The sequence below is a fragment of the Electrophorus electricus genome, chromosome 17, assembly GCF_013358815.1.
Source record: "Electrophorus electricus isolate fEleEle1 chromosome 17, fEleEle1.pri, whole genome shotgun sequence".
Classification (NCBI taxonomy): Eukaryota; Metazoa; Chordata; class Actinopteri; order Gymnotiformes; family Gymnotidae; genus Electrophorus; species Electrophorus electricus.
Genome location: NC_049551.1, coordinates 6049856 through 6074598, shown reverse-complemented (window position 1 = coordinate 6074598; position 24743 = coordinate 6049856). Strand labels below are relative to the sequence as shown.

The window sequence follows — 24743 nt, the reverse complement described above, 5'->3', positions numbered from 1 at the left end:
CTAACAATGTCTCCACTGGATTTTGACTTGCTTCATTCTGGAGTGTGTTTCTCATCGGAATAATAAGTCTGTTTACATGCTTTCCATTTCAGTTCCTCCAAAAATCATCGACTTCTCAAAAGATATGGTGGTAAATGAAGGTACCAATGTCACACTGATGTGTCTGGCCAATGGCAAACCAGAACCGGCAATCAACTGGAGAGTGCATTCCCTGTCAGGTGAGAGGCAGCATGCTTCTGTTTTACATCTCATGAGGTACTCTGTGATCAAATTATATATATAAATATATATAAATAAATAAATAAATATATATATATATATATATATATATATATATATATATATATATATATATATATATATATATATATATGTGTGTGTGTGTGTGTGTGTGTGTGTTTGTGTGTGTGTGTGTGTGTGAGTGTGTGTGTGTGTGTGTGTGAGTGTGTTTGTGAGTGTGTGTGTGTGTGTGTGTGTGTGTGTGTGTGTGTGTGTGTGTGTGTGTGTGTGTGCGTGCGCGCCGACTCTGCTGTCTCTCGCCAAAGTTACGGATGTTCATTTCATGTCTCAGTGAATATCTCTGATATTATAGAACTTGATGGGCTTAATGAATATTCCAAATTACATATAGTCAAATAACAACAAATTGGGTTGCTTTGTTTAGTAAGATCAGTTTTGTGAGAGTGTATGTGTGTGTGTGTGAGTGTGTGCTCGTATGGGCGCGTGCGTGTGTGCGTGCATACGTGTGTGTGTGAGACTGGTACATTTTACTTATCGCCTTGTGCCATGAAGAAATCAGCTCTATTTGAGTTTGTATGTTCCTCTGTTGCACTTTACCGGAGGAGAAAATGCAGTGTGCAGTGATTCATGCACTCCTGTTGTGTAATAGGCCCCATCTCTCTCCCTTTGTGACCGTACAAGAATCTGGTAATTGAAATGTTAATATGACATGAATGTCACTATGCCATTTTTTTTAGGAGAATTGTGAAAAAGAGTTTTTGATGGTTTCTATTATAGCACAGTACAGGTGTCTGGTGAAGGCTTTTACAGCATTTATTAATAAAGATCACAGTTGTCATAGTTGAAAACATCATGTTCGTACTGCAGGCATAATAATTTGCAAAGAATACTATGAATTACTATGCACCCAATCATACAGAAGGATGAATTTTTTTTCTATACAGTAATTTAGTATATATAGTATATATAGTGTATAGGCTGAATCATATTCTGGTGTGTAGAATTCTTTTCCTAGTTTCAATAGCCACATTTGTCCAAAGTCTTGACTGCGCTGCCTGCCTGCATGGGGCTTGACACAGCATGGGTTTATTTAATGCAGTTCCACTGGGTGACTGCTTTGGCACTTGAGTGACATGCAGACATAATTTACGTTTGCATACTTGTTTGAGTGTGGGCCTCTAAGTCCAACTGAAGCAAGCGAATGCAGTCAAAACATTGTATTCTACTCTCAACCAATCCTTAAGAGGGACAAGACATCTCTGAATCACGATATCAGCTGTTTCTTTGACCTTCAAAAATGTCATTGATTTTGGGCTGATTTTATTTTTTTTTGGTCATTGATTTTGGGCTGATCCCTCAAAACTGGTTTTCTAATACATTTTTTTTTCCCCCAATGTGAACAAATGCAGTATTTCCTCTATCAGTAATGTGGGGTAAAAGTTCTCGTGATAAGGTATCGGCGCAGTGTTCCTGCCAGTCACACCTGCCTCCGTAGGTAGGCTGCACCACTTAAAGGTGGGAGTCATAATGCCTCCATGACAGAGCATCTGCACTGACACTCTACTCAATAATCCCAGCTGTATAGTTTTAACTCCCACGCTGTATCGGGGTCTGCCATTCCTCACAATCCGGATTTCCGATGGCAGCCTCGCGGAACCCTACATTCTTATCTAAATCTGAATCTACCACTCATAGCATGGTTATATGGTCTCACAGTGCCATTGCCGAAAGGCACTGGTTTGTGTGTTTGTTTCTGGTCAGCCAGAATCGAACAGCCTACCAGTCTTAGATTTCACCTTTACATCAGAATAATTCACTACCATAATGGAGTTTATAATTGATGCGCCATTGCCTGCTGCATGGTTGGGAGACTTGAGGAGTTTGGAGGGCAGGCTGTCTGCCGCTCGGTCATTAAAGTCTCTGTGAAAAGTTAATTGCAAAAACTAATAGTTTAGTTGGGGGCGCAGCACAAAAAAAAAAAAAAAAAATGCGGTGTTATAAATCCCTGTTTTGCTGGAATTGAAAATTTCTAATATCACAGAGTCTCGTATTTGTTTGGTAAATGGGAGAATAAATGTTTCAGTTGTATGGAGGAAGTTTCTGTACTTTCCGAAAGGAGTGATTTATGTTGCACCTCAAAAGATGTGAAAGATAATATTCTCTCTTGTTCTAGGAACCGCTTCTTTCCATTGCACAACACAGTCCTATAACTAGTCCAAAAAGAACATAGGGGAGATAAGAGTTTGCAGAATAAGCAGTGTTGGTCTTATTACTTCCTGGGTAAGGGGTACATTTATCTGATGTTCTAGTTTACTTACTGTCTAGTAAATTTCTGAAGAGTTGCATGACAACTACTTTTTACACATAGTCAAAGCTAGAGGTAATGTTCTTTTGTCAGTGGATCCTAAGGAGCTTTCAGGTTATGAGCTTTTAAAGGCTCAGATATTTAAGAAAAGGTCTGTATAATTGAATGTGTGCTCTTCTAGCAGTACAAACATGCATACCATAGCATTACAGTTCTGTAAATAAATAATTATCTATATTTTATATAAGACTTTCTTATACATTGTCCATTTGAAAGTGTTTTAGTTCTTGTTTTGTTTTGTTTGTTTGCTTTATCTTGTGCTTCATATGGTCAGAATGCACTGTTTGCCAGGTAAATATGATTGTTGTGCCTCGTATTCCCAGCTGGGAGTTTTGCATTTGACTCCACAGAGCTGATTCTGTTTGTCTCTCGAATAAAAACCAACATAGTTGGACTGAAAGCATGAAGGTGTTCAGGATGTGTGTGGGGAGGGAGGATTAAACATGTTATTGTGTAGTTTTATCATTGCCGGTGTCTAATTGACTTGCATAAACATTGTTTTTAATGATGCCATGTCTGCGAGGCTTGGGTGCTAAAGCACTATTACATTAGTTAGTATTAGAGTTTAGGTTCATTTAGATGGCGGGAGCACTGCAGGGTTTTATGAAGCCCTGATTGTGTTAATCGAGTCTATAGCCGTTTGGGTGTAATGAGACTTCAGTGCAGTTGCTGTGTTTGTGAGTTTAGCAGCTCATTTCAGGGACCAAATGATCCCTATAGCAGGAATGCTATAATCTACCAGTACAGTTTTACGCTACTGATCTCTCTCTCTCTCTCTCTCTCTCTCTCTCTCTCTCTCTCTCTCTCTCTCTCTCTCTCTCTCTTTCCATCTCTCTTCTTGTGCCCTGGGCTCTCTACTGACTTCCATTTCTCTTCTTCTGTCTTTTTCTTTCTCTCCTCCACTCTTTCTTTCTTTTTTTTTGTTGGATGACAAAAATAATAAATTGTGAAATAAATATATATCCACAGGGTGGAGGGGATTGATGGCATTGCAGCTTTGTCTGTGTGCAGGACAGCCGTGACCCACAGTGAGTCATCGCTGCAACACACTTGCTCTTAATAGAGACACAGCTTCGGGGAGTTTAAGTAGTTCAGAGGATGGACAACGTATACGCTATGATATGCATGCGTACATTTTTTTGTAAGTAATTGGCAGTAAGAATGACTGGGAATATTAGTTGTTTTGTGCTTTCGGGTACTGCGTCATTGTCTCTAACTAGGATGCTTACTTCCCAAAATATATGCAGGACAGTCTGTAAGGGATTAAAAAATTAGGCACATTTTTTGTTGTTTTGGCTCTGTTCACTGTACGCAATGTTTTTCAGTCTGCAGTACATGGTGCATTAGTGTTACTTGAGGCACAACCAGATGGTACACCAGGTGGTATGTAAGCTTTGGTAACCCTAGCAGTTATTCTCCTATATGTATAGTATCAGGACAACACTATGAGACCATGCCCATGGCCAAACTATTCTTAAAACAATTTAAAAGTGCAGATCGATTGTGCACCTCTTTAGAATCACTTATTCAAGTGATTAGATGTCCCAAATGACAGCAATACCTTTAGAATAACTCTTTAATTAACTGCGTAATGTTAAAATTAAAAATGGTTCGTTTAAAGATCGGCAGGTATAATTTCACTTGATACGGAAAAGGGAATTGGGCTTAAAATGTGTGCAAACTTATTAATTTTAGTTGTTTCAGCTGATGCTGTTAGCTTTGTGACAGCATCTCGTAGCTATATGTACAAAAAATGCCAGACAGCATTTATTTATGTGTGCTCTGATGTTCGAGGAGAAATAAAATGTCTAGTCTGGTCATGTAGTTTGGTAGCACTTGATGAAACATGCGTTCTTCAAAGATATGCCTAACAAAAGTTAGAAACAGCCTTACTCCAGCTTTTAGTGCCCATGAGTGGTTTCATGTTGCCTACTGAGTTGTGTGTACATGGAGCATGGATGTCTTGGTGTGATGAGTTGTGGTCCTCAATCCCAGCGTCTTAAGAACGGCTACCCTAGCAAATTGGATTGGAAATAAAACAATGACTGTAAGGTAAAACTGTAGAATGTCAGCTTTACTTTGATGGTATTTCCACCTATATCAGTAAAGAATGTAGGAATCACACTAAACTGTGATCTTTATGACTCCTGTGAGCCAATATGAGTGTATACACGCACATACACACACATCCATACGCACGCACGGACACACACACACACACACACACACACACACACGCACACGCACACACACACACACACACGCACACACACACACACACACACACACACGCACACACACAATAGATTCGGAAACTCCAGCTTTGGGTTACCTGCAGCTGTTTCAAGTTCAAGCAAAAGAGTGCGATGCAGGTGGTAGTTCAATTGGAAGAGGGGCTGTCAAAAGGTACTATTTGCACTGACAATTGTCTTAACAGTCACGTACCTCAGCTGACAAATTTTTCAAATGTTCTAGCAAAGTAATAGATATCTACAATAATAGATATTATAGTCATATTTAACAATATATACCTCATCCTCTATTTCTTGGACATTACCCCATTAAAGCATGCACTATTTAAAGACTTATGCAAAACCTTTATCAGTTACCTTTGTCATATTCTTAATCCATACAAGAGGATTTATATTAGGCTACTTTGATGTAGATTAATATGTGAGCAGTTTGTGAAAGTTTATGTTCAGTATTTTATGAGCTGAATATCTTCCCCCATGCTGCCCCTCAGTGGGGATGGGGGTGGGGGGTGGCTCAGTAGCTGTCTTGGGCTGTCTTCTGTCTCCCCCGCACCTTCACAGTGGTACGTCCCATGTAACATGACACTCTTCAACTGCAGCTGCCGTTATTCAGCATCCTCCCCATTCCCCTGTCGTCTCTCTGAAACCTCACTGGAGGTGTCAGACGTGCGCCCGTGTGCGTGCGTGCGTGCGTGCGTGTGTGTGTGTGTGTGTGTGTGTGTGTGTGTGTGTGTGTGAGAGAGAAAGACAGAGAGTGGGTGACTGAGAGGGTGAGTGAGAGAGAGCGGCTGTGGGAGATCTGCATCAGTGCTGCCCTACTCGCAGAGTCTCTGTTCTACTAGAAAGGATCTTCTCCACACTTTCAGCTCTATAAATACACTCTGCAGCTGCTGTTACAGGGAGGCCATGCAAAAAACAGTGGCTTCTTAACACACAAGAACATCAATGTTTTAGCCTGCTTTGCCTGATCATCACAAGACGTCGAGGTGTTAAGAATTGATTTTGTTTATTATTTAGTTATTTTAGTATTTATTTTAGCTCTCAGTGCTTCAGCATGGCTGGAGGCCATGCACAGAAGCATCAGTTTTATGCAGAAAACCAAAGCAAGTTTTGACACATTAACAACACTGTGCAGTTCCTGTCTTAACTCAGCTTTTAGGATTCACAGGATAATATTATAGATGCCGCAAATGTTATGTACTGGAAAACATTCATATCAGGGCATTTGAATGCGCTGTCACTGAAGAAAGTGAGAACTTAAGTAGAAGTGACCAATCCCAAAGCCCCTTTAGACATGAGTGGCAGATTTAGAATGTCTCTAGGCTAGACGACTCTATTGTCAGTATGTCACGCTCTCTCATACTCGGCGCCCTGTTTTCTCGTGGCAAAATGACTGACGTCAGTTGCAGCGACATGTCACAAACACATGAGGGTGTTTTCAAAAGGCACCCGCTGTGTGCAGAAGGGTGGGGTGAGTGGAATATGAATAGGTGTGGAGTGTGGTGATTAATTAGCATCTTCTCAGCCATTCATATTACTCATGTTATACATTTAAGCTTGGTGGTTAAACACAAACATAGATAACTTGATGAAGCACAAAATGTCCCAAAGCAGGAGACTCTCATGTATACCTGGGCCCTGTTTACAAAGGTTACCTAGCTACATACTAATGGATGCCACAGTGATAACTATTAGTAATCTATCTACTGACATATCAAATATATATATATTTTTTTCTATGCACCCCTGTTTCTCTTCCTCAGTTTGGACAGAGCACTCTCCACCATTTCACTGCGCGTTATACTGTGTATGACTATGTTATAAGACTACGTTATACTGTGTATGACTATGTTATAAGACTACGTTATACTGTGTATGACTATGTTATAAGACTACGTTATACTGTGTATGACTATGTATGTGACGAATAAACCGAACTTGAACTTGAACTTGAACTTGAAATTATGATTATCAAAGATGCTATTTTGTAACACATTTCCAGCATTGCATTGTGTTTACCTGTGACTAACCCTGGCAGACTTACATTATATTAGATTAGTGCTGAATTTAGAAGTTCATGCACAGTTCTGCACTTGACTCATTTATATTCTACAATGGTTGTTTTAATTGTGTATGAGAGGGCTAAGATCTGACTAACACTAAAAGGTCATTTAGGGTAAAGAATAAGGCAGACAAATCCAGCAGGCTGACACTGCAAATTTGGGAATACCACAAATGAGACAAATCATGCTCTCTTTAATTTTGTCATACTGTGACAAAGTATGCAGTAAAGACTGGAGTGGATAAGCTTAGCAGTTAGTAGGAAGCAACTTGGCCCGGAAAGATAGGGTCATGTCTAATTGTATAGCCCTTGTCTCCTCTGACCTGATCCAACCTGATCTTGGGTACTGTACTTGTTAGGCAGACTGGCTTTTTGAACCGAGCTTCATTTTGACATGCTGGGCCACGTCATGTGGCCATAGTGCTCACATGGCCATTCTCCTTTAGTCTACCTCACTACTGCTGTATTCTCATGGAAGACTCAGCCTGGAGGTGGGGGTGCATGAATCCGAGGTGATCCAAGGTGTTCCCTACCTCTGGATTTTTATGCTGTCACACGTAGCCTGGATTCCTCCCAGCAGCACACGGGCCGGCCGCGCCCTGCTCTGAGTCCGCTCCGTGCTTGCCTTGGAGCGGTGGGCTGGAACACTGCAGGCCATGACTCTGGAGAGACCGCTCTGCAAAGAGCACAGCTCGCTTGGCAACAAAACACCACCGCAGCAGCCTGTGGCAGAAAGACATTTTTAATAAAGCAACCTGGTGGCACTTTCCTCCAGCCAAACCTGGAATCGTCACACCTGCAGGTCCTGCTCTTTGATATGATCCAGCATGGCACCCATGAAGTGCTTAGGATGGAAATAAATGGTCTCATTTTACAATCGCTCCTGTCTGATTGAAGAGATTCTGTGATGCACCTGCTACCTCGTGTTTGACAGCATATGGGCTGTCCATGATCCTCTCTCCATGAAAAACCTTTATCCTGCCTTTGTTGGCTATTTTGGTTTTTTTCCCCCAATAGACACTTTTTTTTGCATTATTTGGCTTTGTTGGGGGATTTAAAGGGGTTGTAGGATGAAGGATGTAGCTTTCTTTTTAAATAGCTAACCTTCAAATATACGGCTATGTATTTTTTGAATGTGTGTGTCTGTAAGAGAGAGGGAGAGGGAGAGAGAGATAGAGAATGAAGGATAAGCTGTATATGGTGGGTGTGGCTATGTGGACAATGTCTACCCTGAAAAAGTTATTTTCAGGAAAAAACTTTATTGGTGGTTTTGTTAAGAAAAACAAATTCCATTCAGTCCAAACCAATTCAAATTGATTTAAGAAAGAGAGAATGAGTGTGATATTGGTCCTGGAGAATCCACTGGACTGAATCTTGATCATTTTGCTGATGCACTGAATGATTTGCTTCACCTCACTGAACATACTGTATGGTTTGGATTTACTATTAGTTTATGAACACCATATAGTGATCCTAATCCTATACAGATAATAATGTTCACTACACTTTATGGATGTTGGGGGACCGGCTCCAGTTTGGTGACCTATAAGAGCACTGCACTTGGGCAACATATGCAAAACCATGACCTTTGCAAAGGTTCCCTCTCAGCTAATCATAGCAGTAGAAACAATTTAAAAAACTTAGCTGCAGATATGTCTCATGTTTATTGGGGTGTGCACAGTGAAATTCTTTCTGTTGTGACACTCTTCATCAGGTGAGAGGCGATGCCTCCCAGGTGCGAAAGGGCGTCCTTCATCCGGCACCTACGCACCGCGTTACTGTCGCAAACTACACAAAGGATTCGTAATCAGTACTGTTTTTAATGGTGACGTTCTATGTGCTACAATCATGTGCTTCACAAGCATAGCGACAACGAACGTGTCCTCCAGCGTCTTTAACATTAGCGGGCACAGAACTGGCATTCTGGCATTCTGATTCTCCATTGTGATTCCAAATGCATCGCTTTCGGTCTCTGAGTCTCTTTTGCTCTAACTTTCTTTCTCTCTCTCTCTCTCTCTCTCTCTCTCTCTCTCTCTCTCTCTCTCTCTCTCTCTCTCTCACTCTCTCTCTCTCTTTCTCTCGAGCTGTTTATGTGTACGTGTGTGCACAGACGTGTGTGTTCACACGTGTAAATGCACAATGTACTCCAAGAAGCAGCATTCAAATTGAATGGACAGGTTTGCTGTTTTTCAACCCAGAGCTTATTAAAATTGATATTTCTCATCATTTGTAATCATGCATAGCACAACCTCTTGGCGGAGTTGTGCTGTGCATACTTATAAATAATAGGAAGAAACCATTTACATATGGGCTGCATGAAAAACACACAACCTGTCTTTAAAGGTTACTCTCTCAACTTTGCTGATTGTCTCTGCCCAAAATAAGAAATATGTCATACACATATTAGAAATACATTTGTATTCTTTGCAAGTATAACCTATTATGACCTATTCTGTGAACTACACAAAACCTGACTTTGAAAATGACTGTGTGCTAATGTAATCCTGTTTTGAGTGTGAGGTTGAGTGCTATGTTATCCTATTTAAGGTTCTAATATGCTAACAAGCATGCTAAATAAAAGCTTGTGCTCAACAATTAGTGAGATGTGTGCCATCTACTGAAATGCAACAATGCAACTTTGTTGAGGCTATTACACGGTGCTGAGGTGATGGTGTTCATTGCACAGGTGGCAGTGTCGGCTCAGACGACGAGTATCTGGACATCCCCTCCATCAGCAGACACAAAGCAGGGGAGTATGAGTGCATGGCAGCCAATGACATCGCTGCAGACACGAGGACGCTGAGGCTGGTAGTCAACTGTGAGTGTGTCCACCTCATGGTGTCCTTTTCCCATGGCCCATGGGCGCATGTCATTTTTGTTACAGTGGCCCAACAGTGGTGCTGGCACCAGTGAACAAAGCTTCTTCATCCTAAGGTAGAACACAAACAGGGTGGGTGGCAGCTTGCTGTTGACTCCTGTTGTACCCATAAATCTCTCAAATGTTCCCTGTGCCACGTAGACCCTCCTAGTGTGCTCGGGGGCAGAGACATTGGGGTGACCCTGGGTCAGAGAGGCGTCCTTCAGTGTGAGGCGGACGCTGTACCGGCGGCAACGTTTGAGTGGTACCGAGACGACAGAAGGTAAATCAGTGAAGTGCTTCTCCACATCTGCAGACACATGAGTCATGATAATTTAGAGCTGAATGATGAGTGGAGGGGCCTCCATCAGCGGGGCCGGGGCAGGAGCCTGGAATCCCAGAGCAGCAGAGCAGATCCATGGCAGCCATGCACAGTGCATGGCGCACAGCGTCCCTGTGCAAACATCAGTGTTCTTATTAGCATGGACTGTGGTTATGAAAGGCATTTCTAGCAGTAAATGGTTCAGATATGAATAAATGTCAAATGTGTAGGGGAAGTAAGCTTGAGACTACCAGAGCCTCTTGCCGGTACAGACTGGTCAGAGCATACAGAGGTCAAAGAGGTTTGTACTGAAAAGTAGATTTCTGACTTCTCATTCTATCAGTTCTAAAAGTGACATTTAATGTAATATGCTGTTGTTTGTAACCACATATTGTATTAACTCTGTATCATTTTGAGTGTCAAAGACTTTGAGGAAGGTTAATAGCTTCTTATTTTCCCAGCTCTACAATCCAGCTATACCTTCCCATGTTTGCCAGGTAGAACACTGAGCTCTAACTAAAGAGCTTTTGGATGGACTGCATCTCACCATGTTTTTGATGTTCTGTTGCCATGTCGTGATTAGATAGCAGGCGGTGCCAGTGATAATACCGCACGACTCTGGCATCCACAAAAACGTTTCTGTTCCGATTGCGGTCTTCCGTGAAAGTCTGACTGTCTCATAGATGCAACCCTGGCCTTCAAAGATGTTCTGATATGGTGTGAAATGTGTTGAACTCATTCAATTTTGTGTTGTCTTGACTTGTTCCACAGGATCTTTAATGGCTTTGATGGTATCGAGATCAATGATTCTGGAACATTTTCAAAGCTGACTTTATTTAACGTGTCTGAGACAGACTATGGAAATTACACTTGTGTGGCCATCAACAAACTTGGAAGTGCGAACACAAGCATTGTGCTATATGGTATGCCTAGTTTCACTTGTGGAATTCTATACACCAATTTAAACATGTAAAAATAAGTCTTACTTTATGCACACTCAATAAGCATTTTAGTAGTACTGAAAGAACTCTAAGAAGTAGTTTTGTGTTTCTATTGCTTTGCTTTATTCAGAAAGCTTGGATGATTTTATCATTTATCGAAAATGATTGCAAAGATGTTTTATTGCTCTACTGTACCTGAAGTTCATGCACTCTGAGACATTAGGTTTCTTTTGCATCTGTTAATCTTTGAGACTGATGTGGCTTGATCAACAGTTTTTTGCCTTTTCTACCATCTTCATATTTTTTTGTGTGTGTTGTCTGCTAATGTAGAAGTAATTGAGCCCACTAGCTCGACACTGTTGCAAGGTTAGTACCGGGTCCAAGCATGTGGATTTAGCCATCACTTCTCCTCAAGCCTGTTCCTGCATGCTTCATAAACAAATAAGCAAATAAATGAATGCTTCTATTTTCATAACAACCACATTGTGACAGAGGAGAAGTCGTTGAGGTGGTAGCTACTTAAGTCAATTGGCACGATTTGCTGCGCCAAATTTCCTCAACAAGATTCGGGTAATATAATTGTCCTGCGTCGCCTGACAGAACGTGATTGTCAGCCTGCAAATTGGCGACTAGCCACTCCCATTAAGGGCTTTATTAGCTGAGGAATCCAATTGTTAATGTCAATAATAAATTCAGCACTTTGAGTGACAGCCTGAATTGCCACTGGGGGAAATGGCGACACGAGCCTCAGCTTGTCTCCAGCGGATCACTGTGGGGTGGTGAGCTCGTCTCCATTCAGTCTCGCTTAAATGTGTTTTCTTTCTCCTTTCTGTCTCTCTCTTCCCCTACCTAACCCCCCACGCACCATGCCATGGCTTCGCCGTGGCTATGCATGCCCCTGGCCGCTGTGTGTGTAAGTGCTTGTCTGTTTCACGTCAAACGTCTCGTTCCATGTTGCTCCCTGCTGTTACTTCACAGCGTACAGAAATTATGGTTCCGCTTTCTAGTCTAGTCTGTATGTCCGTGAGATGTGGCAATGTTATTGTTCTGTAAATTGGCTCTCAAGTGTCGGCATGTGGAGCTTTTTGTCCTTGTCGAACTTCGGTAATGATAATGTTTTTTTCCCCTTCACACATCACCTAATGTCTAGGCTAAATTGAAAACAGTGAGAGTGGAAATGATGACTGTGTCCTCTCAAGAGAATGATTAATTTCTTTGAATTTGATGGCGAGAAACTGGTATTATTCTAATTATCCAACTGCAGGATTGAGCATAATCTGGTGTGGCAGTGTAATTGGATCTCTGTCCCTAAAGAAAGGCTAGTGAACTCCAGCAAAATCCTGGGGAAATTAGAACGCATTCTGGGAGAACCTTCAAAGCAAACTGTTTAATAGACACGCTACATAATTCCATAGTATTACAGTTGTTTAGGTGGAAATTTGGCATCCGTATGAGTGTGTCAGCTATATAATTTTTTTACAGCTGCCCTGCAATAATTTGCTTTAACGAAAACAAACTGCTGCACTCAACCACAAGGTTTGTAACACAGCCAAGTTCAATATTGGGCATACAGGACACGGTGTACTCTGAACACTGAAATACTTAATTTTGGTGCTTACTTCATAAAATGAACTTGAGTTGTATAAGCGCATCTACATTTAATGTAAGAAACTCCCAGTGAAATCTCAGAAGTGCCCACACTAAAGTAGCCCATGTAAGAAAGTGTCACTGACATCCTCAATGTTAGATAGCACGTATCTTTTTTGCCACCTACCACTGTTTCTTGATGAAGTGCTGATAAGATGTCAATTATCTAGCAGTTCATTCAGTGGCGTTCTGCCTCAACCCTGGGTACTTTGGCAGATTTTCATCACTGTGTGACCGGATAACCAGGACTAATCTAACAACGCATTGCTGTATTTAGCTCATGTTGTCTAATCATAATCAAACGAGCTGCAGTCAGAACAACACCTGGTGCACGCCCTCACCACACTTACAGACGTTTCCTATTCTCTGACCTTGTCGAGAAAATCCTTCCACTGAACAGGTGCCTTTTTAATCAGTAACACCTATAACTCTTCTATCATCACCCGATGAATATTGATTCGGTGAAGGCGGATTGAAGAGTGAACAGATTAAACAGATCCCCCAGCACCCTGCCGACGGGCCAGCGGGGCCCAGCTGGTTTTTCTTCTCATTACCCTGCAGCATCATCTCCTTCGGCCTTAACTGTGGTTTAGAACCTGGGGGCGGCCTGTACGGTTAGATGGCCCCGCCCCCTTGCAAGCTCCACCCCTCCTCCCCCACCCCATCGGCTATCCAGTTATCGGACCCTCTTCCCCTTTAAACATTAGCTTGTTTATTGCAAATAGCAGTTATGGTTGACCCACAGATCAAGGGTGCAGGGCCCGGTATGGTAATGACGGTGGCAGCCTTTAGGGGGTTGGGCAGCTAAGCAAGCCCAGCCAGGAGAAGAGCAGATGCTCTGATGACACTAATGTCAGCGCTAAAGAGCCCGGCTGGACATTCATCAACAGGGCCACACAGCCTCTGCCCCTTCGCTTGCCTCACCATGATGGCCTGCTTCCGTGACACCATTGCCCAACTGCCAGAAATACTCTCACTTCTAAGATGCCTTAAAGGGTAAATAGAGTGGCAGGAACAACAGCTAATCTGAGCTGAATTGGGTGGTTAATAGCATGAGAGGGTGTGAAGAGGGAGCAGTTTGTGTGTTCACTCAATTTGCCCACACTGTTTGCTTATGAGCTGCCAGTTTGTTTTGCTGGGTTTTTTTATTGACTGTTTTATCTGTTAAGTGTCCTGTTTCATATAATCTCTCTTTTAGTGGAGACAACTTCTTTTTTAGAAATGACTTCATCTGCTTTAGAGCAGACAGCCACTGAATGCAGTCAGTTATGGGAAGGTTTGTAATGAATGGAACTACCACTCCTAATAGCTAATCTGTTAATGATTAGAAACTGACCAACCAACATCAGCTACTACAAAATGACTAACCCTTAGTAAATAACAGTACTCACATAGTAGAGAAAATGTAGCAATTCTAGGCAAAACTGACTTTGGAGGACCAGCCAAAAAAAGTACAATAAACCAATTTGATTTCTTTACTGAGAAAACATAAAAACCTTTCATTTCTTGAATTTATATATATATATATATATATATATATATATATATATATATATATATATATATATATATATAAAATGTATGTATGTATGTGTGTGTGTGTCAGTATGCATGTAAATGAATAAATGCTTCTGTATATATATTTGACACATTTTGCATACTTTTTAGAACCCGGTGCAGTTCAAGATGGCAACAGCGGCACATCAGGAACGTACACATCCCTCTGCCTACTCCTCATCCTCACCCTGCAGCTGCTGCTTAAGTTTTGATGGCGAGGACGTTTCGGGAAGAAACAGCCTCCTCTCTCTCGTCACTCATACCAATGCCAGGAGCCACCCATGGGAGCACAGGATGTGTGCGGGATCCCCCACTACTCCTTTTTAATCAAGTAATCTTGTCGCCTTTCTTTTCGTTAGTGTTAAATATGAATCTCTTACAATGAAACTTAACATTTTATCCTGCCCCACTGAAATATCAGTTTATACATTTACAGGATACAAGCCAGTTGAGGTGAGGATATATATATATATATATATATATATATATATATATATATATATATATATATATATATATATATATATATATATATATATAAACTGTAGTTTTATTTAACTGACTGTCTCTCCTTTAATATTACATTTCATATGGGAATAATTAAGATATGTGGCCCTTTTGGATTGTCATTAGTAAATTACCTCAAAAATAATCACTGTACAACTAATTGTACTATCATGCAGTATTTTATTTTTCCAGAAATGGTGGGGTGGGGGAGTTGGGGGTACAGGATGTGTCTGCTATTCCTCATTATATTTTATGTCTTTTGTAAGGTCAGTGATGAATACATATGGGGTGAAACAGAAATTCCTTACCTTTTTCTTAACTATAACACCTATTCCATATTATCAAATGGAAAGGCAAAGTGGGGATTTTACTGGACCATAAAACTCTCCTCTAATGCTAAATTCAGTCAACAGGAGAGATTAATGTAATACTGAGTAAACTGATTCAAGCTGAAATATTAACTTGCTTAATATAACTTGCAATGATGCATCCAAATGCCTACCCACAATCCAAAGTCCACAATCTTATTTTAACTGATTAGAGCAGGCATGTTATGGTTTTGGATTAGATTCATTCCCAGTGCAACACGCTGCCATTAAACTGACTGAGAGAGCCCAAAGAATGTTAACACCTACACCATGGTTGTATTATAAATTTAACTTTATTTGGCATATAGTAACAACCAACAAAAGCTTTTTTTATATTCTCAAAAAAGTATTTTTTTTAAGTCTAATCACTTGCATCCAAGTTAATGCTCTTTTTATGCCCCTAAAATTCTACATTTCATCATAACTCATTATGACAATTACTAAGTTATCTTCTTTTATCAATATGCATATAATTTGTACAAAGGGAAAAAAATATGCACCTGTTTTTACTAAAATTGTGAACCAGTTTAATACAATGCAACAAACTTTTCTATTTTAAGTTGCTCCTCTGATTGGAGTCATGTAATTTATTTCTGAAATTTGCATTATGATTTTTGCATTAATAACTTCTAAAATATTTTCATTAAACTGTTACTTGTAAAATCTGACATTAAGCAGTGTGCTGTCAGCAGGTTTTACTGGGTAAGGTGCGGCCTACTTGCCTGTCACCACCTTGCTGTGTCATCACTCTCAGTATCTTGACACTGCATCTGTATGCTCTCATTAGAAGCCAAGTGGATGGACTACTTAGCATCTATATGTTTCTTATTTTAGTTTCTTCAAAGTACCTCAAATAGCATTTATTAAAAAAAATCACATCACTAAGCATAGGCAATGTTGTCAGTGTACATATTGGAATTTATACACCAAAATTTCAGATGCATTTTAGCAACAGAGACTGGATTTAAAACATGCCCAGAAAAGATCACTGGGCATATAGCTTGAAACAAAAGTCAAAGAAAACTATTACTCACCGTTACACTGGTGTGTTTCAAGCGCAAAATGTAATTAAATGAATTAAAGGGTTATGGAATCTGTGTGTTGCCTTACGGCAAAGTTCTGTAAATGGTCACATATGAAGATGTTATGTAAAGCAGTTCTTGTTTGTTTGTTTTTTTTTGTTTTGTTTTTTTGTTGTTATTGGGAATTGGATTTGGCTATACAAAGGGTAGGTGCAACAGATTTCATCATGAAATACAGAGAAAAACACAATAGCATGATACTTTCCACACAAGTCCATACATACAACTCTTCACACATTGCATTTGAAACTTGAATTGCACCCACTCTTTAGGGCTGTTTGTGATGCGTGTTTAGAACGTGAGCTCTGTGATCTGCATTTATGAACTTGAAGAAGCATTTGGAGGAAGGGATCCTGTTAGTTACACCACGTTATCTTAAACAGAGGAGTTGTGCTTGTCTGTGCATGGCCAGATTCCACACCTTTACAATGGGTGAGATGGTGTAAATTTCTGTTACAATAATAGCATCCAACCAACTCTCACCTTAAAAAAATGCATCACTTCCCTAAACAAGATTCCCAGGAGTGGACTAAATTAAATTATTTTAAACTCCCTGTAATGTAAAGGAATTGTTGCTTCATATGTTTTTCTTTATGGAGATTGTGTGTTCATATTTAAGACTTACAATAATAAAATGTTGTATCTATATAGAAAGCTTTCAGCTGTCTAATTGTAATTCTTCCAGTGGGACATCATTGTCAGTTCCTAAGAAGACAACTGTGCCCTTTAGTGCACCTAAGCTTAAGGCGATAAATAGGTAAAATGACTAAAACTCTTCCGTTCAGTATTCTGTGATGTTATAAGTATGACCTGTAGACGTTTGGGTCTTTGTCAAATGATTTGTCAAAAAGGGCAGATCATTTCTCATCGAAACTACAATTAACAGAAACAACTCTTCAAACATGCCAATTGGTGTACATAACGGTGAAAATTCCCAGTGCTCCAGTGCACTGTCCCAGTGCAGATGCAGCTCTGGCATACAAGGCGTGCAGGAAGAAGGAGTGAACGAGTTAAGTAGCTAGGCTCAAAACCAAGCTGTGATTTTCTACCGCAAACATACGCAGTGCCGCCTGTGAATGGGGAAATGAGGAAAGCGACAGCCTTTCTAATTAAAGACCCCAGCCTTGCTCAGATAAAATGGTTTTAAACACAGCTTTCTGTCTGGCACAGTTGATTATTCGATTCAGACAAACGTTCCGAGCTGTTACAGTGTTTTAGAGGCAACGTGTGATTTACAATGAAGAAGCATGTTCCCGTTCAACTCAAAGACAAATATCAAAACAGTGCTAAAGTGTAGCACAGTGAGGGTGGCCAGGATGAAAAGAAATGCTTAGTAAAGAGTATTAAGCCAACATCAATAGAGATGTATTTCTACAGATTTGCAGTCTATAATATGAAAGCATTCCAGTGATAAAAATACACTTTAAACAAACAACTGGAGCACTTCTGTGAGTTGCTCTGGATAAGAGCATCTGTTAAATGCCATATATGTAAATGAAGTGCATGAGCCATGGGCTTGTTCGGGCTTTTCTTAATGGCAAATGCACCTTTAAAGGAATTGAGGAATTATTAAAGTTGGAAAGGGGAGCTCAGAACTGGTCATGAGACAATTATCATTTGAAAAGCAGAGATTTATGGGTGTATCTCATTATGAAAAAACAAAAAAAAATCTTTGAGGCAAAACATAAATATAATAAACAATGTGACAGCCATGTCTTTGGACTCCACCTTGTGGTTTTGTCAAGATTCTATTACTGCTCATCAAGCACACAAAAGGGAGAATCGAGGGAATGCTCACCCTTTGTCTTGGAAATTTGGTCAGAAATGGAAATAAAAACAGCAAACCAACTGAACAATTGTGCACGCGTGTCCTCGTGTCTACGGTCCTGGTGGAATTCTTTATCTGCCATCCCAGGATCGCCCCTCTGGAACTCGCACCAGGCCGTCATCCCTTCATCAGGCCAAACACATGCATAAATCAGCTTGTTCAGGGACCGAATTAACATGACATTTCTTGGCTGTGGCATCTTAGAGGTGCCAGACAGACTGGCAAACACCAGTGGCAATATGGAAAACTGTGATGCCATATAAATACCAGCTTAGAAAACAGTAGTTTGTAAAGTAACGTAATAGATCGAATCTTTAGCATTTGTTTTGCTGGTAATGCTTCTTCTTGTAGAAGCTTGGGTAAGATTTGGCTCAACATTTCCAGGTCGGCAATGTGATCTGAGGATTCATCGATTCCTATTTATGGAATATTGATTCTTATTTGTGTTTTGTTGTCTTCATAAAACAAATCTGATACTTTTGATAAGTAATAAACCAAATGTAGAGGAAAATATTCTGAACTTTATTACACAGAACAGATACAATATTTGTTTACTCATTCTCCAATAGAAAAGAAAATACAACTACATTTGTACATGCACATGGAATTCACTGAAGTCCTCTGAGACTTTCTCTCAATTCTCTACAGTGCCAACAGGTTAGAGACAAGCCAGAAAAAATGCCAATATACAGTACATTTGTACAAGACACAGTGAAATACTACTCATCAAGAAATACTGTGGATCAAGTACATTGCAGTAATTTTTATTTGATGATTAGAACCACTTCTTAACAGATCAGCTAAAACAGAGCCAACAGTATCTTATTTATTTATTATTTATTCTAAGGTATTTACCACCATAGTCAGATATAGTGAATATAGTTAGTCCAAGTAATATGTTTGTATGTTTGTGCCAATATAGTGTTTGATTGTGCAAAGGGATTACAAATATATATATATATATATATATATATATATATATATATATATATATATATATATATATATATATATATATATATATGCAGTTCAGGCCTAAACTGGAAATAAACTGATTTATGTCAAACTGATTAATGTCAGATTGTTTATGTATTTCTGGACAAAGAATGCTCTAAAATCTGCTCAGAACAAATCAATGACGGTGCTCTCACTAGTTCTCTTATGAGGAACATAGAAAAAACATTTATGACAATCTAAAAAGTCCCCCCAAAAGGATTTATTTCCAAAGTGTCCTGATGTGCAGCGAATGGGACTACAGTATGTGTTGGCAAGTTGGCAAAAACAAGATTGTGTTTAAACTCAATAACAATATTGTGTTTAAACACAATAACAACAATTCCATTTAATTGATGACATTAGATGGCATCATTTGCATTTTTACACTTTATAAGGACATCACTTTTCACTTTGAAAAATCTGAAAAAGTTAATTGACAACATTAGTTACCAAAATTATACACAGTAATATCCTATAGTACAATCTATATGTTTACCATAAGTTTCTTGAATGAATTGTCTTTACAAAAAAAATTAACAGAATATGTTCAGCTTTAACATAAAGAGGCGTAGTGTTTTCCAATTAGCATATGCAAATATATGCTTTGTTTAAATGCCCTGCATATGTCAAACTGACACTCTGTTCAAAAGAAACTGACCATTCACAAATACATACATGTGTTGAAGAAGGATTTGAACAAGTTACTTTTGTATTTTTCTGTTATTTGATTATAATGATTGTGGTTCCATTTTTAGTTTCCACTATTAAACATGCACGAAAGGCACACAGCTAGCAAAATAAATATTAAATAGTTGTCTCTATATCTTATCACATTTAATAAGTAAATTAACCCTTTAGTGCAGGTGAATCAGATGATTTTAGATTGCATATTAGTGAGGTTTTTCTTTTATGCTGATGACAATGCATCATGTGAATATCTCTTATGAAATAACATACTATTTCCTTTGTTTTACATTTGTGTTGTTAATAGAAGTATTCTGTTGTCATTATATTACTGGTGCAATGTATGGCACTTACACTAAAACCAAAATTGCATTGGTTTGTTTTAAGCCATTTTCTTCATTTCTACTAACAGTTAGTTTAGTCACAAAAAGACATTCAATTGTAGGTCAAGGTAATCTGCAGATTAAATATGCCCTGTTTTACACAGGATATTGGGTCTAAAGATTACATTTTGGAACTGTGTTTTTCTTTCATATTACCATCAAATAGTGCAATAACAATAAAATAATTTAAAAAAAAATATTCACACAGAATCTTCAAATCATTGTTCACTCTGCCCCATAGTCTGTAGCTTTCACTTACATTACCTTCAGGTCTCAGCCCTATGTGAATAATTTGAGATCTGCATGAAACCAGAGAAGTAAGCGGTTAGCTACTTGGCAGGCAGTCATGCAGGAGAGCCGTGGTGGTGTTTGGTGGATTTCTCTGGCTGTGGAGTAAAGGTGCAGGCTCTTTGCAGCCTTTACTCACTGTTGCTGCCAGGACCCACTGAAGAGACAGTCAAAGTCTTCACTGCATAAGGTCTCAGTACTAAGCTCTCGCTTAGTGTGTGTGTGTGTGTGTGTGTGTGTGTGTGTGTGTGTGTGTGTGTGTGTGTGCGCGTGTGTGTGTGTGTATGTGTGTGTGTGTGCGCGTGTGTGTGTGCGCGCGTGTGTGTGTGTGTGTGTGTGCAAGTTTGTGTGTTTTCTGTTAGCTGAAGAAATGCCATGGGCTGATAACTGTCCCTCTTTGGGAACCATCCAAATCTCCTCATTAAGGTGTTGAATACATGCCAGGTCATCTTTTAGGGAGAGAGTAACAGGTGTGGAGGTGGGGTGGAGAAAATGGCAGACGTACCAAGGTTACATATCTGTGCTGGGAGACATCAACAGAGGAGGATTATGGCAATAATGCTGCAGTTAAAAAATAAATTAAAAGCTAAGCAGTGTTTTGTACCACTTCCACACTTAAGAGTCCATACAGTGTGTATATTATGATATATGTTGAATATGCATATGTGTATGAGTAATTGAATAACATTTTTAAACCTGTTCTTAGAACACAGCATTCAACAAGTAATAGTGTTGGCCTTATTTTTAATATCCTTTTGCCATAAGGATTCAAACACAGACATTCACAGCTGCACACAAATAAAAGTCATCCCTCAAAACCTGAGAAAGAACACTAGTAAAATCACCTCAAGAACTATGTAAACAAAACAATAAAAAACAAGCACTTTCTAACAAGAGACTATTCCATCTGTAATTATTAGCACAAAGGAGATGGGTGTCTATTCTGAAAAAAAGATGTAGTGAAATCAAATATTGCCTTTGTTTGTCACAAGGTAGGGCCAGTGATTTTAAATCTGAACACCATGTAATATTTAGAAAAATTCTCCATACATTTTGGCAGTGGTCAATAAAGTATGTGGCCATAAAAAAGAAATCTGGTTTCTGTGGCTACCCCAATGTTCCCTAATTGGGAGAAACAAACAAACAAGCAAATGAAAAATGTTATGGACTACCAACATTCACCCAATCAGGACAAGGAAAAGTTTCTACTTGCCAGACAATCATGCTGTGTGTGCACAGCTTTGGAAGGAATGTTGAAGGGAAGGGCTATATTTGTTTGGCTGTTGGGCTTCAAAACAGGTAGCTTCAGCTAACCTCTCCTAAAATCGCTGACTATAACTTTAAATATTAACTTAATAATCCTGGTTGTCATTTCATCAGGAAAGTCCCTACTTTTATACATTATACACTCAGATGACACATAGCTTGATTAAATTAGTTTAATAGGCATTTCCATAGTGCCTCCCCCAGCTAAAGTATATGTCAAGAACACTTTACTTCGTAAAAGTGTTTCCCTAAGCATGCAAACAAATGTTGCATCACATTTTGTAAATTCAGTTTGTTGCTACTTTCTAAACATAGAAGTGGGTCTTTATTTAGTGCAAATAAATAAATGTCTAAAAGAACAGGTGAGGCAACTAACCTACACTGCCCGTGAGCTATAAAGTAGCAATAATGAATTAATTGCATTAATGGCAACAGTAGTATGCAACAGAATGATTTCAGGAACTATGAGATATATTACACATAAATTGACCTTACTCATATTTGAATGAACTGTAAATATTCCACTGTGTACATCTGTACAGGTACAGTAAATCAAATATTACATGATTTTTTTGCACTTTTGCTGATTATTTAAAAAAAGAGAAAAAAAAAGGATTTTTCATGTTATTTTACAAAGAAACCCGACATGACACAGAAATCTCAACTGACACACGTCAATACCGAGCAAAACCATCCAGGTTTGTACGATCACATTACTTTTTGCTTTTCTTTTACATACAAAAGGTTGGAGACACACACACACTGTGGTTCTACAATTACTTCTAACCAGCTATCCACAGAACCCTATCCTGTGGAGTCTTGTATTCTTCTATGATAAACCCAAATCAAACCCTTTCTCTACCCCCCCCCCCCCAAAAAAACCTAAAACAACAACAAAAAATACCAAAACAATAATAATAATCTAATAATAAAATGACAACGTGCTTCTGAGTCTTGGTGTAATGCCGAGAGAAGCTGACGACGCAGTAGGTGGTGTCTCTAGCATCAAAACCTGCTCAGGTAAAAGAGAATCAGAATGAGCATAGGGTGGAAAGAGCTGAGTGGAGAAGGTGCAGCACTGTTCACATCATGCATCACCCCTGCACCTGTGAACACAGAGAAGAGGATAACTGAGCACTTGCAATGCCTCCACACCACTTACACATTCAGACCTCTCTGTTGCTCTGGGTGGGTGGCTGGGTGTCTGTATGTGTATGTAGAGAAAAAAATGTCTTACATCTATATATAAGAAATATACCATGCATATACAAGAGCCTTCTGCAAAGTTTCACACCAAGTAATTTCCTTAGTCTTTGCTTCTATGGTGTGACAAATGTAAGTGAATATTCCTTGGATTATCTAATTCACAAATTATAAAAACCAAATCATATGACAAATTACACACAATTTGGTCTAGGGCATGTTTAGTACTCATAGCTATTTTGCACCCACATTCATGAAATCATTATCACTTATAATTCCTATGAATGCTTCATTAGTTTATGCTGCCAACAGTCACTTGGTATGCACAAGAATATGACTGACATTAGTAAGCCAAATAACTATCTTAGTTTATAATCTTACTCAAATGAGATTGTATTAGTAAAAAAGGTCTTCTCACCATAAAGGATTATGCTTGCATTTGTGATTCCCAGTGTATTCATGGCCACACAGGTATAGTTCCCGTAGTCCGCTTCAGACACATTAAAAAATATGAGCATGGACTGTTTACCTTTGTTTTCAATTTTCACTCCATTCAGGCCATTGAAGAGTCTGCAAAGAAAAAAGTCTAGTTAGATGCAGCACTGTCAACTCCAAGGTCCTGTGAAATATGCATCACACTGGTAGTGCTGCCAGGCTAATAATCGCTTTCAGGATTATACAAGGTAGGTATTTCTTGCTAAAGTTATCAGTAATGTTGTTATTATTTACAAAGCCTCATTTCCATATTTGTCTTTCCTTCACTGACTCACTCTTCATTTAGCTTCATTCACTGCTATCTAACTTTAGTCAATTTTGTCAATTTGCACTTTTGTATTTGGCAGAAAGAATAGAATACAGACCTCTGCCAAGTCACATTTCATATGACTTGAATCTGGATTGTACCCTGATAACCATTTCATCCACACGCAGGATTGCTATATAGACAAAGAAATGCAAATGCGCTAGTACCACCTGACAACCAACTTTCTGTGCTGCTCCTCTCTTTTCCTGTTGTTCTTTGTGTAAATGCTGGTAGCTATTTTCAAAACACATGATGGGTTGGGTTTTTTTTCATTTTTGAAGTTAAAGGAAAATGATAAATTCTGTTTTGGGGTGGATCATGGACAGTTACATCATCTAGTATATTGTATTGGGAAGAATTCTGGTTGTCAAACGTGCCTTGTAGAGACAAATGCACACTTGCACAATATCTGGCTATTATGCATCTCCAGCCACTTTCTGAAGTAGCTGAATGATTATATTTAATCTGTTTAAAATAACGCTTGGGTGCATTACACCTGCATTTCTAAGTTGATAATCCCTATGCGGATATAATCCTTATACCTAAAACGCATTAAATGACCAGGTGTAAATGGGGTTTGAGTATGAGAAATGCAGTGCCCTTTAGCTAGCTCAATGTCGACGGTGATTTTTTTTTTTTTTTTGTTCTATGTATTTTTAGTAAGCAGATAAATATTTGCTATAAGACGTATCCATACTCCACTGGAAATGGGACTTTGGTCTTGAATGAACTTTAGACCTTTTGAAAAACCTCATAAATAAAGTAAAATAAAGTGATATAACTTTTACCATTTAACATATATATTTAATCCGTAATTCTTTTTTAATTTCACTTACAATTTTAAGGTTTTAGGAAATACATAGAATAGAATACATACCGTCGGTCCTCTTTATACCACTGAAAGTCAGCCAGAGGAACTGCTGATGCCTCGCACTGCAGTACCCCTCTCTGACCAACAGGGGTTCCTGTGCTGCGAGCCCTTGAAATGACCGGAGGATCTGTGGGATGAATGTACTACACTAATGATGATCATAAATAATGGGGTTAGTGTAAGTTAACCTATAGGCATTTGTTTAATATCAGTGTAAGTAAT

The 24743-nt window shown here is 39.1% G+C and overlaps 2 protein-coding genes across 5 annotated transcripts in view; one reads left to right on the top strand and one right to left on the bottom strand.

Annotated features, from left to right (window-relative positions):
* The window catches only part of ntm (neurotrimin), a 237060-nt gene extending 222362 nt beyond the window's left edge, over nt 1-14698 (top strand). For 2 of the 4 annotated variants that reach the window (XM_027012682.2, XM_027012681.2), the window contains 7 exons: nt 93-218; nt 9606-9737; nt 9939-10059; nt 10870-11021; nt 11370-11405; nt 13885-13962; nt 14355-14698. In XM_027012682.2, coding sequence (XP_026868483.2) covers nt 93-218; nt 9606-9737; nt 9939-10059; nt 10870-11021; nt 11370-11405; nt 13885-13962; nt 14355-14455 — 746 coding nt within the window. In that variant the 3' untranslated portion in view covers nt 14456-14698. Of the gene's footprint in view, nt 1-92; nt 219-9605; nt 9738-9938; nt 10060-10869; nt 11022-11356; nt 11406-13884; nt 13963-14354 lie in introns of those variants that run through there. The other 2 variants (XM_027012683.2, XM_027012684.2) reach the window with 2 other exon arrangements.
* A 7827-nt stretch (nt 14699-22525) lies between these two features.
* The window catches only part of opcml (opioid binding protein/cell adhesion molecule-like), a 56393-nt gene continuing 54175 nt past the window's right edge, over nt 22526-24743 (bottom strand). Inside the window, exons 5-7 of the mRNA XM_027012706.2 lie at nt 24528-24648; nt 23267-23418; nt 22526-22751 (exon numbers count right to left, since the gene is read on the bottom strand). Coding sequence (XP_026868507.1) covers nt 22651-22751; nt 23267-23418; nt 24528-24648 — 374 coding nt within the window. The 3' untranslated portion in view covers nt 22526-22650. The remainder of the gene's footprint in view (nt 22752-23266; nt 23419-24527; nt 24649-24743) is intronic.